The 17,652-nt window shown below is 35.7% G+C and overlaps 1 protein-coding gene across 1 annotated transcript in view; it reads left to right on the forward strand.

The window, feature by feature from the left end:
• The window catches only part of LOC101407263 (EF-hand calcium-binding domain-containing protein 13), an 83,284-nt gene that overhangs the window by 34,555 nt on the left and 31,077 nt on the right, over nt 1-17,652 (forward strand). Inside the window, exons 6-8 of the mRNA XM_087441888.1 lie at nt 7,633-7,797; nt 13,126-13,197; nt 14,575-14,634. Coding sequence (XP_087298014.1) covers nt 7,633-7,797; nt 13,126-13,197; nt 14,575-14,634 — 297 coding nt within the window. The remainder of the gene's footprint in view (nt 1-7,632; nt 7,798-13,125; nt 13,198-14,574; nt 14,635-17,652) is intronic.

Genomic DNA, 17,652 nt, shown 5'->3' on the forward strand with positions numbered 1-17,652 from the left:
AAATTGTAAAGAAAGTGGTTGGAAGGGACTATTCATGTAAATGGTAGAAATAGTGTTTCCAAAAGTCTGAGATCTCTAGTGTTCATGACCTAATTTTAGTAGTTCTTTGGTTTTTCCATTAGGCAAGATCAAGTTCCTATAATCAGTCCTTGGGATTATGTATTTTTATAGTCAACCAGACTCTCTCTACTTAGAATCAAGGATATGTGAATGTGATAGTCTTCACATTGCTGAAGCAAGCAAGAGGCAAGAGGCAAGAAAAACTCTGTAATGTTTATTTATTAATATAATAAATGCTATTAAATGCCTACCATATGCAGCCACGAAGAATATAGATATGATGCTTGGCTTGCTTTTCCTTTTTTAATTCCTTACTTCCTACTTGGCATTTTGATTAATTTCTATGACATTGGGTTTTTCCTAGTTCTCCTTTGTCTATTTGGTTTTCAACTTACAGCTTTTTCCTGACTATAGATTTATATGCGGGTTTGGACTCCTAAGTACTGCCTACGTGTTGAACCATAGTTTAGGATAGCTTATTTGCTCCCATATATTCTTTGGTATTTCAAGTCCTAGTTTCCTATTTTGACCTTATTTTCTGTTTATAGCTGTATGTCCTGAGACCAATCAAGAAGTCCCAGGTTTCTTTTTTTCCTTTTAAATCAACACACATAATTCTTGAATATGTTATTTATTTATTTTTTCTGAGGATGATTCACCCTGAGCTAACATCTGTTGCCAGTCTTCCTCTTTTTTGTGTGTGTGTGAGCAGCCGTCTCAGCATGGCCACTGACAGATGAGTGGTGTGGTTTCACGCCCAGAAACCGAACCTTTAGGCTGCCAAAGCAGAGCACGCTGAACTTTAACCACTAGGGCATTGGGCTGTCCCTTGAATATGTTATTTTTATAAAATATCCAAGCAATATAAGTGTATAAAGATGTGAAAGACCCTCTTTAATCCCTCCTAGATTGTTATAGTTTAATGTTGACCTTAGAATCCTTTTTATATGCAATTATGAATATCTATATATGTTTCGTAAGACAAAATGAGTTTAGGCGGAGAAGAACAAGAGGACCTAGACCTCATTGAGGCTAGCAGAAAGACCAAGCGTACAGTCGGGAATCAAGAGACCTTCAGAAAATAAAAGGGAGAAATAGAAATGTCTTTACTTTAAGAGAAAGGGATCATGCTATATACGTTAATGTCTAGCATGGTTTTGTTTTTTTTTACTGAGTAATATGTCTTGGAAAGTTTTCCATATCAGTAGATATAGATCAGCCTTTTACTTTTAATAGTTACAAAGTATCTTAAAAATGTAGATATACTATAATTTATTTAACTATTCTCTTATTATTGAATATTTACTTGGTCCTAACTGCCTTACTATTGTAAACAACTCCACAATGAATATAACTTTTCTTATATTTTTATATTTTATATATATATATATTTATTTTTATATTATATTTTATATTTATATGTGTGCATGTATCTTTATGATGCCTTTGTATGGTCAAATGAGTTATCAATTATTAGGCAGAGGAGAACCAGAAGGACTTTGTGTGTGCATTGGGGCATGCCTTGAACACTCAGATAGATAGTTTTTTTTTATTTTATTGATGTTTTAATAGTTTATAACATTGTGAAATTTTGGATTATACATTTTTGTTTGTCCATCACCATATATATGTCTCCCTTCATCCCTTGTGCTCACCCCCTACCCCCATTGCCCCTGGTAACCACAGTAGTTTTCTCTGTCCATGTACTGGTTTATATTCCACATGTAAGTGAGATTATACCATGTTTGTCTTTCTTTTTCTGGCTTATTTCACTTAACATAATACCCTCCAGGTCCATCCATGTTGTTGCAAATGGGACGATTATGTCTTTTTCGTGGCTGAGTAGTATTCCATTGTATATATATACCACATCTTCTTGATCCAATCATCAGTTGAGGGACACTTGGGTTGCTTCCATTTCTTGGCTATAGTGAATAATGCTGCAATGAACATAGGGGTGCATAAGCCTCTTTGGATTGTTGTTTTCAGGTTCGTTGCATGCATTCCCAGTAGTGGGATAGCTGTATCATAGGGTATTTCTATTTTTAATTCTTTGAGGAATCTCCATACCATTTTCCATAGAGGCTGCACCAGTTTTTAATCCCACCAGCTGTGTATGAGGGTTCCTGTTTCTCCCCATCCTCTCCAACATTTGTTGTTCTTTGTCTTGGTGATTATAGCCATTCTAATGGGCATGAGGTGATATCTTAGTATTGTTTTGATTTGCATTTCCCTGATGATTAGTGATGTTGAACATCTTTTCATGTGCCTATTGGCCATCTGTATATCTTCTTTGGAGAAGTGTCTGTTCATTTCCTCTGCCCATTTTTTGATCAGGTTGTTTGTTTTTTTGTCGTTCAGTTGTGTGAGTTCTTTATATATTATGGAGATTAACCCCTTGTCAGATATATGTTTTGCAAATATTTTCTCCCAGCTGGTGGGTTGTCTGTTCATCTTGATTCTGGTTTCATTTGTCTTGTAGAAGCTCTTTAATCTGCTCAAGTCCCACTTGCTTATTTTTTCTTTAGTTTCCCTAGTCTGGGTAGTCATGTCATCTGAAAAGATTCCTTTATGACCAGTGTCAAATAGTGTGTTGCCTATATTTTCTTCTTTTTTTTAAAATTTTTATTTATTTTATTTTCTGCCCCCAAAGCCCCAGTAGATAGTTGTATGTCATAGCTGCACATCCTTCTAGTTGCTGCATGTGGGACGTGGCCTCAGCACGGCCGGAGAAGCAGTGTGTCGATGCGTGCCCGGGATCCGAACCCGGGCCACCAGCAGCGGAGCGCGCGCACTTAACCGCTAAGCCATGGGGCCGGCCCGCCTATGTTTTCTTCTATGAGTTTTATAGTTTCAGATCTCACCTTCCGGTCTTTGATCCCTTTTGAGTTAATTTTTGTGAATGGCGATAGCAGATGGTCCACTTTCATTCTTTTGCATGTGGCTGTCCAGTTTTCCCAACACCATTTATTGAAGAGACTTTCCTTTCTCCATCGTTTGTTCTTAGCTCCTTTGTTGAAAATTAGCTGTCCGTATATGTGTGGTTTTATATCTGGGCTTTCAATTCTGTTCCATTGATCTGTGTGTCTGTTTTTGTACCAGTACCATGCTGTTTTGATTACTATTGCTTTATAGTGTGTTTTGAAGTCAGGGATTGTGATGCCTCCAGCTTTGTTCTTTTTTCTTAGGATTGCTTTAGCTATTCGGGGTCTTTTGTTGCCCCATATGAATTTTAGTATTCTTTTTTCTATTTCCGTGAAGAATGTCATTGGGATTCTTTTTTATAATTTTATTTATTTATTTATTTTTTCCCCCAAAGCCACAGTAGATAGTTGTATGTCATAGTTGCACATCCTTCTAGTTGCTGTATGTGGGACGCGGCCTCAGCATGGCCAGAGAAGCGGTACATCGGTGCACACCCAGGATCTGAACCTGGGCCGCCAGCAGTGGAGTGCGCGCACTTAACCGCTAAGCCACGGGACCGGCCCCTGTCATTGGGATTCTGATTGGGATTGCATTGAATCTGAAGATTGCTTTAGGTAATATAGACATTTTAACTATGTTTATTGTTCCAATCCATGTGCATGGGATGTCTTTCCATTTCTTTATGTCATCGTTGATTTCTTTCAATAATGTCTTATATTTTCATTGTATAGGTCTTTCATCTCCTTGGTAAGATTTATTCCTAGATATTTTATTCTTTTTGATGCAATTGTAAATGGTATTACCTTTCTGAGCTCTCTTTCTGTTAGTTTGTTATTAGCATACAGAAATGCAACTGATTTTTGTAGGTTGATTTTGTACCCTGGGTCTTTGCTGTAGTTGTTGATTATTTCTAATAGTTTTCCAATGGATTCTTTAGAGTTTTCTATATATAAAATCATGTCATCTGCAAATAGTGAGAATTTCACTTCTTCATTGCCTATTTGGATTCCTTTTATTCCTTTTTCTTGCCTAATTGCTCTGGCCAAAACCTCCAGTACTATGTTGAATAGGAATGGTGAGAGTGGGCAGCCATGTCTCGTTCCTGTTCTCAGAGGAATGGCTTTCGGTCTTTCCCCATTGAATATGATGTTGGCTGTGGGTTTGTCATAAATAGCCTTTATTATGTTGAGGTACTTTCCTTTTATACCCATTTTGTTGAGAGTTTTTATCATAAATGGATGTTGTATCTTGTCAAATGCTTTCTCTGCATCTATTGAGATGACCATGTGGTTTTTATTCTTTGTTTTGTTGATGTGGTGTATCACGTTGATTGATTTGCGGATGTTGAACCATCCCTGTATCCCTGGTATAAATCCCACTTGATCATGGTGTATGATCTTTTTAATGTATTGCTGTATTCAGTTTTCCAATATTTTGTTGAGGATTTTTGCATCTATGTTCATCAGCGATATTGGCCTGTAATTTTCCTTCTTTGTATTGTCTTTGTCTGGCTTTGGTATCAGGGTGATGTTGGCCTCGTATAATGATTTAGGAAGTGTTCCATCTTCCTCTATTTTTTGGAATAGTTTGAGAAGGATGGGTATTAAATCTTCTTTGAATGTTTGGTAGAATTCACCAGAGAAGCCATCTGGTCCTGGACTTTTATTTTTTGGGAGGTTTTTGATTACTATTTCAATCTCTTTACCTGTGATTGGTCTATTCAGATTCTCCATTTCTGCTTGGTTCAGTTTTGGGAGGTTGTATGAGTCTAAGTATTTATCCATTTCTTCTAGATTGTCCAATTTGTTGGCATATAATTTCTCATGGTATTCTCTTATAATCCTTTGTATTTCTGTGGTATCCATTGTAATTTCTTCTCTTTCATTTCCAATTTTATTTACTTGAGCCTTTTCTCTTTTTTTCTTAGTAAGTCTGGATAAGGGTTTGTCAATGTTGTTTATCTTCTCAAAGAACCAACTCTTTGTTTCATTAATCCTTTCTACTGTTTTTTTGGTCTCAATTTCATTTATTTCTGCTCTGATTTTTATTATTTCTCTCCTTCTGCTGACTTTGGGCTTTGTTTGTTCTTCTTTTTCTAGTTCTGTTAGGTGTAATTTAAGGTTGCTTATTTGTTAAGGTGGGCTTGTATTGCTATGAGTTTCCCTCTCAGGACCGCTTTTGCTGCATCCCATATGATTTGGTATGTCATATTTTCATTTTCATTTGTTTCCAGATAGTTTTTAATTTCTCCTTTAATTTCATCAATGATCCATTGGTTGTTCAGTAGCATGTTGTTTAATCTCCACATTTTTGTCACTTTCCCAGTTTTTTTTTTGTGGTTGATTTCCAGTTTCATAGCATTATGGTCTGAAAAGATGCTTGTTATGATTTCAATCTTCTTAAATTTATTGAGGCTTGCTTTGTTTCCCAACATATGGTCTATCCTTGATAATGTTCCATGTGTGCTTGAGAAGAATGTGTAGTCAGCTGTTTTTGGATGGAGTGCTCTGTATATGTCTACTAGGTCCATCTCGTCCAGTTTTTCATTTAAGTCCACTATTAAGATAGATAGTTTTTAACTCAGCCTTAGCCTTCACTTCCTGCTTATGTATATCCTCAAAATAAGTCAGAGGTGAGAGTTTAGGACCTTCTCAGGTTTTTCCTGAGCATGTGTACAGCCCTACCCCTGTGTGTGGTCATCTAGATTCCCAGGAATATGTTGAAGCTTTTCAAAGCCCCTATGGACATCTCATTTCCCAGATTTTCCTTTTTTTTTTTTTTTTAAAGATTTTATTTATTTATTTTTTTCCCCCAAAGCCCCAGTAGATAGTTGTATGTCATAGCTGCACATCCTTCTAGTTGCTGTATGTGGGATGTGGCCTCAGCATGGCCGGAGAAGCGGTGCGTTGGCGTGCGCCCGGGATCCGAACCCGGGCTGCCAGCAGCGGAGTGCGCGCACTTAACCGCTGAGCCACGGGGCCGGCCCCCAGATTTTCCTTTTAAGCTTATTTGTTAGCCTATTGTTTGCTTCAGCTTTTATCTACCACGTCAGGCAGTTGTAATGTTAAACAATTGCCTCTGATTGGTTTTGATGAATGCTCCCAGGGAAAAGTTTTGATGAATGCTCCCAGGGAAAAGGCTATTTGCACTGGGAAAGCTTTGAGTCAGGTCAAATAAAGGTAGCTTTGCAAGTGGGATCTTCCCACTTCCCACTGGGAACCACCAGACAGGTCTAATAATGACAGTTCTCAGGGAATGGGGCTTTGAAGAAGTTCCAACCTCATTCTTCTCCATTGATTGTCAGGCTGCTAGTATTCATCATGATTGTCGGCTCTTGTTTTCAAGGTTCCTGGGGGGCTGGGATGGGGAGATGGGAATATGGCAAGTTAAAATGCCACAAAGCTCACTGTTCTTAGTGTGATTCAGCCATTTCTTTTGAAAAAACACTTCTTGGATTGATGTAAGCCCTTGGTTGATTTCCAGATTTGAAAAAAGTTGATTCTGACAATTTTGCCAGTGTTATCATTGCTTTTTATGGAGGAGAAGATTCTCAGAGGTCCTTCCTCTCCTACTTTTTCTCACCTGATCAGTAACTACTAATCAAATGAATAAGTAGTTCCCAGTTCTTCCTCTCTGACTGTGCTTATGTAAGGACCTATGGATCATTATGCTTATATCCTAATTCCAAGAAAATCTAGTTTGACTATAAAGTGATTTTCTTTCTGGAATTGATTATGGGAATTGTGTTTCCTTATCAAGGTAAATTAAGGGATGCAGTGGTCTGAGGAGCACTCAAATTTAGCATTTGGACACAGGTGTCAATCTGTTTAAATTTTAAGGAAGCATTTATTTTTGGAAAAATTCTCTTCATTAATATGAACATTTTCTTCTAACCATGTTCTTTCCAGTTCATTTTTGATACGAAGGACTGTTGGCATAAGAATATGGTTTCTATGGAGAAATAGAAGACCTTTTAATAGTAGTTAAACCACTGCCAAACTCTGTAGTATGATAAAAAATCTGAAATTTTTTATCTACATCATTCTCTCTTTTATACTGTCTTTTCTAGATTACATTTTTAAGCAATTAATGACTACCCCAAATTTTGGATTAAGCTTCTTTGGTATTTTAGATTATACCATTGGTAAAAAATTGTTTTAGTTAAAAGTTTTAACTAAGAGGTCAGTATAGTATAATGATTAAGAGCAAACATTCTGAATAAGACTACTAGATTAGAATTCTGGCTTTTCCAGTTACTATCTGTGTAATCACAAGAGACTTTCTAAGCCTTAGTTTTCTTATCTGTAATATAGGGATAATGATAATTTTTATTTTATGGGCCTATTTTGATAATTGAATGAGATGAGCCATAGCTTTTAGCACAGTGCCTGACACATAAACAGCATTCAATAAATAAAAGCTATTGTTGATAATATTATAGTAGTAGTAATAACAGCAAAAATTACATTTTACATTAGGAATGTGGCCAGATTTGGGCAAATGCCCACTTGCAGGTAAATGTTTAGAAAACCCTATGCCTTTGTAAACTTTTTTCTCCCTGGTACGTTATTAACATAAAATCAGCTCCAAGAAAAGCTGTTGATTCTCATGGTACATTAATTTCTTTGTTTATTGTTTTTTTTGCAGCATTCCAGGATGCTTTGAAGATTTTCTGTAGGATAAAAGGTGGTCGGGTTGCAATTGATGAAGTGGCTACTGTTTTGGATAGCATGGATATCCTTGTAACTCCTGAAACTTTTCAGGAAGTGATAAAACATGCTAGTATTGACAGTGAGTTATTTGAATTGATAAGTATATATATCTTTCTTGGATATTAATTTTCTGATTCATCTTTCTCCTTCTTTTCCTTCTTGATTCTTGCCTTTTTCTGTCAACACTGCTTATGGTGTCTATGGTAAGAGATAGTCTAGAACAATTAAATGAGAAATTTCTAACATTGTTATATTTTGGTATGTTTGGTAAAAGTCTAAGAGAAAAATGGAATTTTTTTTCTCTTAAACCTTATCTCTCTTTTCCAATAGTCATTTCTTGTCTTTGTGGAGAGAGAGTTTCTGTAGTGTCAAGAGCACTGGCTCAAGTTAGGAGATCTAAATTTCTTGAATTTTCAACTTTATTATGTAGCTTTGATTACAGAATCTTCCTATGCTATTCAGTTACTCTCTGTAAAATGTAGATTTCCTTAAATATTATAAATAAATTCAGCAGGTGTTTTGTATTACTTGTTTACATGTGACCAGGGGATGTCCTATAATAATGGATTGATTAGTGATTGATTAATTGATTTATCCATTCATTTAATGAGTCAGTCAATCATTTAATATTTACTGTGCCTGGAACTAAGCTAGGTGATAAACAGATGACTAAAACATACTTCTTGTTCTGAAGGAGCTCAAATTCTAGTGTAGGAAGAGTCAAGTAAACTAAATATTGTGTAGCTAGTACTATTATATATAGGCTGCTAATGCATACTGGAAGCACCAGGGAAAGATGGAGGAGATGATGTCTGAGCTAAATCTTGAAGGATCAGTAGGGGTTAGTTGGTTGAAGGTGATGGTGAAGGGCAAGAAAGATGTTTTAGACTGAAGGAATAGTTGATATAAATACGCAGGAAAATAATCAGACATGGCATCCTTTCCAGTGGGCTTCAACTGGTTGTTGTCATTTGTTAATGATGGCTTTGTAGTGGGCCTTTGGTTGCTGAAATGTGGTCTGGAGATAGAACCAGGCTGCACGGAGTTCTACCAGGTAGTCATTTATGGTGGGCTCTGGGGTGGTAAACATGAGTGGAAAGATGTACTAGGGCATAAAGATGTCTATAAAATAGAGATTTTAAAGACTGATCTCAAGCCATATTATTAAAGAGCCTTTAGGGCATGCTGTACCAGGAACAACAAAAATCATATATGAAACTGCTGTAGCACCTTGCTTTTTGGCTTATGGAATTCTGGTCTGGGCTTCCAGGTCGTCTACTTTATTTGGGGAGATAGATTGGACAAATGATACTAATTTCATAGGATTGTTGTAGGAATTAAATACAAGCATTTATTACTGGGTTTAGCACCTAGAACAGGCTCAAGAAAAGTGAAGCAGAAATCTGAGAATCACCCTTGACAACTCTGTCTTCTCTGTTCTCCTCATGCAATCGTTATGAAGTACTATTATTTTAAACTCCTAGGTATCTCTTAAATCTTTCTGTTTTCCAGCATTACTACCTTAGTCCAAGTTACCATAATCTTTCCTTAGGGCTATTTGGAGCTCATCCTAACAGGTCTACCCATATCCAGTCTTATCCCTCCTCCTCCTTTACGCTGTAGCCAGAATGATCTTTTCAAAACACACATCTGATCATGTTACCCTTCTTGCATAAAATATAATAATACCTCTTGGGATAAAGAACCCTTTAATGTTGTGTACAAGACCTTGCAATGTCTGGCCTTTACCCAGATCTTCAGCTTTATATCAGACCACATTCTCCCTCGCTCTCTGAGAGTTTCGTCTATATTCTATGCCCCCTCCTGCCATAGCCGTTGCACATGTTCTTTTTTTTTCCTGGAACATTCCTTTTCTCCCAGTTAATTCCTACTTATACTTTAGATCTAAACTCAGCTCTGTTCTTTAGGGATATTTCCCTGACCTCTCTGACTATGTTGGATTCTCATATTCTACACTCTCACAGCACTAATCACAGTTGCAATTTGTATTTTTAATTGTTTGATTAACATCTGTATCTTAAATAAGACTAAGCACCAGGAGAGCAGATATCTTGTCTACTTTTGCTCAATATTGTATCCTCAGTACCTATCGCAGTGGCTATGGCACATGTTAACTGCTCAACAAATATATGTTGAATGAATTAGTAATTCTCACCCCTTACTCCACCTCCTCCAATCAGGGAGAACAAGATTTCTTCATTTTGTCATATTAATAAGCTGGGTGCATTTTGAGGCAAAGTTCCTCATAAAGAATGTTCTTGTCTTTTGAATAGAAAAAATCATTTTTAATAGGTATGTTTGATTATGGGAATTAAAGCCTACTGGGAAACAGCTAGTTTGAGCAAAAAGGTAAGGTAAAGTACTCTATGTAAGAAAACAACAGGAATTTGGAATACAACAGTGGCTCATTGGCAGCTGGAGGAAGAAGACTGAGGGAATCTATGAATGGATGGGGGCCTAGCAATTGGTAGAGAGTGGCCATAGAACTTTAGGACAATAAAATGTAGTTGCTTGCTGTGCTGTTAAGAACTCCGTTACTCCTATTAATGGTGAATTATCAGTAAAAGCTGGGTATATACGATAGCCTTTTGTTAGTATTGTTGGTGGGTGGTTTTAAAGGAGAAAGATCTATAGGTTCTGTGTTAGGTAAGGAGAGAGGATAGCACCCATAGTGATATGTGATAATGTGAGTGAGATTAAGAGTCCATGGGAATAGAAGACAAATCAAAAATCAACTGCAAGAGTATAAGCCACTCAGGAATCCTCAAACTTTGGAGAGAGTATTGATTTATGTTCCTATAGCATATGGTCTGGGGTCTGAGCTATTTTACTTAAGTATTAAAGGAAAGGACAACTCCAGAATGCCCAAAGATTTGGGTCACCCAGGTAGGAGACATGGATTTTTGTGTAGTAGAATTTTGAAGTAAAGAGTAATATGACTCAGTTATGCCACTAGTACAAGGAATAGCACTACAGGTCCTATTCTAGCATCTTGTTTTTTTATTTGGTTTGGTTTTTCAGAGTAATGATGATAGGTGGAGAATATGTTCATCTTTAGAAGTGTTCATAATGAAGAGGAAAGAATTATGCTATTGGAATTTGCAGGAAAGTCCAACAAGCATTTGCTTCATTAGGATATGACGAGAGGAATATGGAAAATCACTTGATGGCAGTTCTGGGAGTGTCAGATATTTTGGTTTCTGAAATAGGGTATTGGTGCAGTAATTTTTTCTCTCATGGAGATTAGTGATCTGGATGAAAAGTAGTGACTGGCACAATTTTTGCTAGAGGAGGTTTTTTATATTGTGGGGCTATCTGAAAATTATAGAAATGTAGTGTTAATGGTCACTCAACACCTTCAAAGTAATGTTGCCTTGAATATGACCTTGGTGATTAGGATAATTTTTTTTCTCACACTAGATGGTTGTATTTTCCAGGTTGAATTTCCTCCAGAATTACATATATAAGAGTGGGAGGCTGTTTTGAGCTTCCCTTATGAAATAAATGGTTCCTATAACCATATTGATTGCATGAGTCTCAACCAGGAATCATTAGTTAAGGTTTTGATAAGCCAGATAGGGGGCAAAATAGTTGTTTTAGATTCTGGAATGCTTCTGTGACTACCTGGGACTATTTAAATAGGTAATATTTGAGAATTTTATGATAGGTATGTATTATTGTCTAGAAGCAAGGAATAAATTTTGAACAAGAGGTAGTGAATCTGTATAAATGGTTGGCTACTGCATTCTCATCAGTTGATATTGGACCTCTGTCCAGAGAAGGGAGTTGTCTAAATGGAGAGCAGATAAAAACAATATGACCTTCTCCTCTGGATTAATGTATGTATGGTCCAGTCGATTACTTTTCGGTGATTAAATTCAAGGACTTGAGGGCTGAGGACTTGACTTATTTTAGGACTTAAGCTGTGATCTAAGAACTTGGGACATGGAATCAGTCTACAGTAAGTGCCAAGAATTCACTGGGGAGCCTATGGGAGGTGTTAGAACCATAATCAAGAACAGAATGAGGATAAATACCAAGGAAATAAGAAACCAGAATGTAGGAAGTAGTTCCTAATCAGAAGACAACTTAGCATCAATTTGGTCTAGCACTTCTTTGATTGGGTCAAGTACATATTTGCTTTGCAGTAATTTAAAGGACTGTACCTGACATAGCTTACCAATTTTCAAAGAATCAGAGTGAATTAAACTTACCCTACACCAAAACTATATTGTATATAATTCTTCTTTGATTCAGAAGGTATTTTAAAAACTTGCATTCTTTTTCTAAGGGTCTTCACTTATGCATGTAATTGAACACTTGATTTATTATGAATAGACTGAAGAACAAACCCAGTATTTTTTTTTTTTTGGTGAGGAAGATTGGCCCTGAGCTAACATATGTTGCCAGTATTCCTCTTTTTTGCTTGAGCAAGATGATCCTTGAGCTAACATCTGTGCCAGTCTTCCTTCACTCTGTATATGGGATGCCGCCATGGCACGGCTTGATGAGCAGTGTGTAGGTCTGCACCCAGGATCTGAACCTGTGAACCCTGGCCGCCAAAGCAGAGCATGCAAACTTAACCACTACGCCACTAGGCCAGCCCCAAACGCAGTATTTTTGTAGATAGATAAATCAACTCGCAATCTTTTAAACCTTGAATGGCAAGCAAAGTCAAACATTTGGAGGCAAGAACTATTGGGAAAAGCATTTTCTACCTCTGTGCACAATTGGAATAGCATTATTTAAGGTCACTGCATCTGGACCCATCCTGTGTCATGCTTTGTCCAAGAAGAAAATGGTCTTAGGCAGGGGCAGGGGCAGGAATGGTAGGAAGTTATAATTATGAGAGTGCTGGGCACATAGAAGGTGAGTAAATGGTTTTCTGCTCTTCACAGTGTAGACATTGCATTATTCTTTATAGCCTTCAGTATATCCTGTTCACTCAAAAATCATTTTTAAGTGATAGGAAGTAGATACTTTGCTAGGCATTGGGGAAACAAATGAGAGACACATCCTCTGCCCTTAAGGACCTCACAGTCTAGTGAGGAAGACAAAAGAGTAAATACTTGAAATACTACCTGTAGTAAACTCTCAAAAAAATGTTTGTTAAATGAATAAAATATTATCCTGATTACCTAGCTTGGAGGCTTAAAATTCAACTGATTTCTTTTGATGGGAAACTCTTTTATTGAGGATAAAAAAATTAATGGTTTTAGTCTTGTGTTTCAGTGTGTACTGAGTTATTAATTCACAATTCCAGATATTATTCAAAATTCATAATAGCTGGCCCTCTTTTCCTACTTCTACAAATTTCTGTGTTGTTTTCCTATTAGAATAGGATGGCAGCTATATTTCTGTTCAAAAGGAAATTGAACAGTATTTGAGTTTATTCTTTCTATTACAGGTAACCACATGGTAGATATTGGGGATATTATATTTACTTTGGATGAACTACAGCAACAGTATGAGGATGTTTGTAAGTGAGCTCTTGTTGTGATACCAAGTTTTGTTTATAAATAAATTAGTCTTTTAATGAGATCCTAATTTATAGGTTTTATCATATGGGTTTTGAAAGCCTTCTCTGAACTCTAACTCTTAAATCAGGGAGATAAAAATTTAATGTAATACCCTAAATATACCTAATTAAATTAATTATATAATGAGTATCTCATAATTTTTCTTTTTATCTTTCCTGTAATATTTTACTACATAAAGTCAACTTTAAAACAAAATAGTAACACTAAAAAAAGATAACATTTAATTTGCGGTTTGCGGATTATTCTGACATCCTGACATTGACGATTTAAAACATTTTAGTATGTTTTTCGCTATCATTCATTATTTAGGTTAGCTTTTCTTCATTAAGTACATTGTTTTTGATCTCTTCCTATTGCACATCATGTCACCCCTTACTCTTTCTCTCGTTTGTCCAAATATCATTTGGTCAGGATTATCTGTGTACATAGTTTTAAGAATTATGTAGTTCTATAAAGCTTGCTACCAAAAAACCAATCTCTTGCCTGATCCTCCCCTCAGCTTCTGCAGAGGCAAACATTTTAAATGTTTTAGCTGATTACTTGATACTTATCTTCATGACTGTAAATAACATGTTTATATTGTTACTTGTTGATTTTTAAAATTTTGGGTAGATGTAGTAAACTTTCTACTATGAAAAGTAAGGATTTAGCTCTGTTTCATCTTCCCTGTCCCCACCACATCCACTTACTCTTCCCATACCTATCCATCCGCCTGTATAGTTATATGATAATTTGATTAATTTTAATTCAGTATTTACATTGATATGTTTATGTAAACACTGTTCGTAGCTGAGCCGTATAGTAAGTATCTTGTGGTCACTTTCTTTGTGCAAATTTTTTCATCTTTGAATTGATAATTATCTTATTTATTTGCTTGTTTTTTTAAAAAAGTATATTTATTACTGATCCAAGCCCAAACTCCACCAGCTGTCTAAATATCCTCTCCATAAGTTTGGATGCACCAGGTATTTTATCAGTTTTGTCTTCCTGAAGAAATCTTCCTTAGAGTATTCTAATATTCTTCAATATGGATTTGTTGCCCTCCACATCTTGTGTGCAGTTCTCATCCTGGGATCTCCCTTCATTAACATTCTGGAGACTGTTCACTTCTCTCACCCTGTATCAGATTCTGTCCTCATGTTTTATTGGTAGTTTGACTGCATATAGAATTCTAAATTGCAAATAATTTTCCCTCAGAATTTTGGATTTTCTAATTTTCAATGTTGTCGAAGTCCAGAACTATTCTGATTCCTGCCCCTTTGTATGTAACTGGTTTTTGTCTTTGCAAGCTTATTAGATATTTTCTTTGTATCTAGTGTTCTTAAATTTCATGATGATGTACCTTGAAATAGGTTTCTTTGCAACAATTGTGATAGGTACAGTGTGCTTTGATTCTGGAGAATTAAAACAATTTGTTGATGATTTCCTTTCCTGTATTTTTCTCTTCTCTCTGAAACACTTATTATTTGGATATTTGACATCCTGGACTGATTCTCTCTCTCTCTCTCTTGTTTTTTTTTTTTCTTTTAATCTTTTTCTCTTGCCTTTTTGTTCTGCTCTCTGGGAGATTTACTTAACTTTATCTTCCAACTCTTCTATTTAGTTTTTCATTTGTACTTTTATGATTTCTAAGAGCTTTTTTTCCCTCTGAGTATTATTTTATTATAACATCCTCTTCTTGTTTCATGGACATTCCTATTGTTCCATGGACATAATATCTTCTGTTGCACTAAGGATATTGATATTTTTAAAATTTTCTTTTTCATTCATACTCTGTTATCTCCAAGTTATTTTTCTCTGTTTGCTTTTCATTTTAGAGGCATTCCTCAAATGTCTGGTGATCTTTTATTGTCTGCTCATACTTGAGAATGGTAAACTAAAAAGCTGTTTGGAAGCTCTGAGACTAAGGGTGGAACTAGTTGACTATAGGCTGAATTCTGTAGGGTAGTGGTTCTTAACCAGAGGTGATTTGGGGAATTTTTCTCTTCCTCTCCCCACTCCTCCAGGAACATTTGACAACATGGAGACATTTTTGGTTATCACAACTTGTGTTACTGGCATCAAGTAATTAGAGGCCAGGGATGCTTCTAAATATCCTACAATGCACTGAACAACCCCTCTCAATAAAGAATTATCTTTAATTCTTAAGATATTATTCTTTAATTCTATTAATCCCCAAATGCCACTACTGCTGAGGTCAAGAAACCCTACTATTGGGTGATCTGGCTGGGCTGTTTTCCTAGAAGACCCTTCATAACACTATCTTTAGGATTTTTTTTGCTTTCGAGATGGTCAGAGTGTTCAGAGAAGAAGCTTCTAATATCCTTCCTGGAGGGTATAGGTTTTCTTGCCAGAGTTCCAGATGTTTAATGAGACAAAAGAACTGGAATTCCCATTATTTAGTAGTAATAGTAATATAACCCTTCCTCCTCATTCTCCATATAATACTCCTACCATCTATTGTGTTTAGTATTCCCTGATTCAGAGACCTTGTGTTTAACCCTCTCTGATGAGTTGTCAGTCTTCTGCTGGAGTGGGAGAAGGTCAATATCTGACTGTGTGAAGGGAATGTAGGTATCTAATTACTACTTAAATGGACTTTTAACGAATCCTTTATTTTTAGCTTTACTCTTAACCTCACTTTCGCAGGTAACTAAATGCCACTAATTTTGAGCATTTGGAGGTTTTGTGTTATGAATTGGGTTGCTTCTTGACTTTCTCCATTCTGGCTTAGGATTCAGAATTTTCAGGTCTACTAAGTTCATCAGCTTGCCAGCTTCCAAAATTTTGATACAGTTGTTTCTTTTTGTTATTATAGATTTATGGTGTTTAAAAAATTCTTTTAGTTTTAATGGGGTTTTTGAAGGCTCTTCAGTTTTCCAGCATTACCTGAAAGTTTTAAAGTTTATTTTGAATTCTAATTTTGTCTCTGGTATAGAAGATTTTCACTTATTTTTCTTTTCCTGTATAGATATTATTGATAATCACATACACACTCCCATGCATAATTCTAATCATTTATGTCATTCATTTCTTCTGTATCTTTCCTGACTTTCTACTAGTTCTATTACTGAGAAAGGAGCATTATCTCCAAATGTAGTTGTGGATTTGTCTAATTCTCCTTTCAGTTTTGTCAGATTTTCGTTCACGTATTTTGAAGCTCTGTTGTTACTTGCATTCACATTTAGGATAGTTATGTCTTTTTGGTGAATTGACTCTTTTATCAATAGTAATATGTATGTAATCATTGGTAATTTTCCTTGCTCTGAAGTTTACTCTTTCTGTTATTAATATAACCACTCCACTTTTCTTTTGATTAGTATTTACATAGTACATGTTTTCCATCCTTTTACTTTTAATCTTCCTATATCATCATATTTGAAGTATTTTGTAAATCACACAAAGTTGAGTCATGTTTTTGTGTTCATTCTTATAATTTCTGTCTTTCAATTGGAGTGTTTAGACCATTTATATTTAATGTAATTACCTATATGTTCAGATATAGGTATACCATTTTATTGTTTTCTCTTTTTCCCTCTGTTTTTCAACCATTTTGTGCCTTCTTTTGTTTTTCATGAACATTTTTTATTATTCTTTTAAAATTTGTGTCTATATATTTTGACTATATTTCTGCATTTTTCAGTGGTTAGTCTAAGGATTACAATATACATACCTAACCTTTTACAGTATACTAAAATAAATATTTTACCACTTCAATTGGAATATCTTGTCCAATTTTTTAGTGGTTTAAGGCTGGAGGGTAAAGTTGGTCCCTATTATGGTGTCTTCGCCCAAAGAAGAAATGTCAAAGGTTTCATTTTTTCACCCATTCGCTAGCCTACTTCTTTTCTTTTTTAAGGTATTAGTTTTTTTTGTGTGTGTGTGAGGAAGATTAGCCCTGAGCTAACATCTGTTGCCAATTCTCCTCTTTTTCCTGAGGAAGATTGGCTCTGGGCTAATATCTGTGCTTTTTCTTCCTCTACTTTATATGTGGGACACCTGCCACAGTATGGCTTGATGAGTGGTGCAGGATCCGAACCTGTGAACCCCGGGCCACCAAAGTGGAGTGCGCAAACTTAGCCACTACGCTACCGGACTGGCCCCCCTATTTCTTTTTTGATAGATAGCACTTAAAGATCCATGTTACCATTTTTAAAAGATGTCTAGACTTTTTATACCTAAAATGAATACAATGTTATATGTCATTTAAAAAATAAATTAATTTAAAAAATTTCCAGATGTTTAAAATCCAAATATTTTCATTCAGTTGTTCATTCTGATACAGAGTAAACTAAGAAACTTTGCATTTTCTTTAAGTGAAATGTCTTCATAGTCAAGATTGTACTGCTACTGTATTGAAGTCTCTTGTTTTCTTTGATTTTATAGGAGCTTGG

This window comes from Ceratotherium simum, chromosome 16 (genome assembly GCF_057802395.1).
Source record: "Ceratotherium simum simum isolate JZ-2026a chromosome 16, ASM5780239v1, whole genome shotgun sequence".
Taxonomy (NCBI): domain Eukaryota; kingdom Metazoa; phylum Chordata; class Mammalia; order Perissodactyla; family Rhinocerotidae; genus Ceratotherium; species Ceratotherium simum.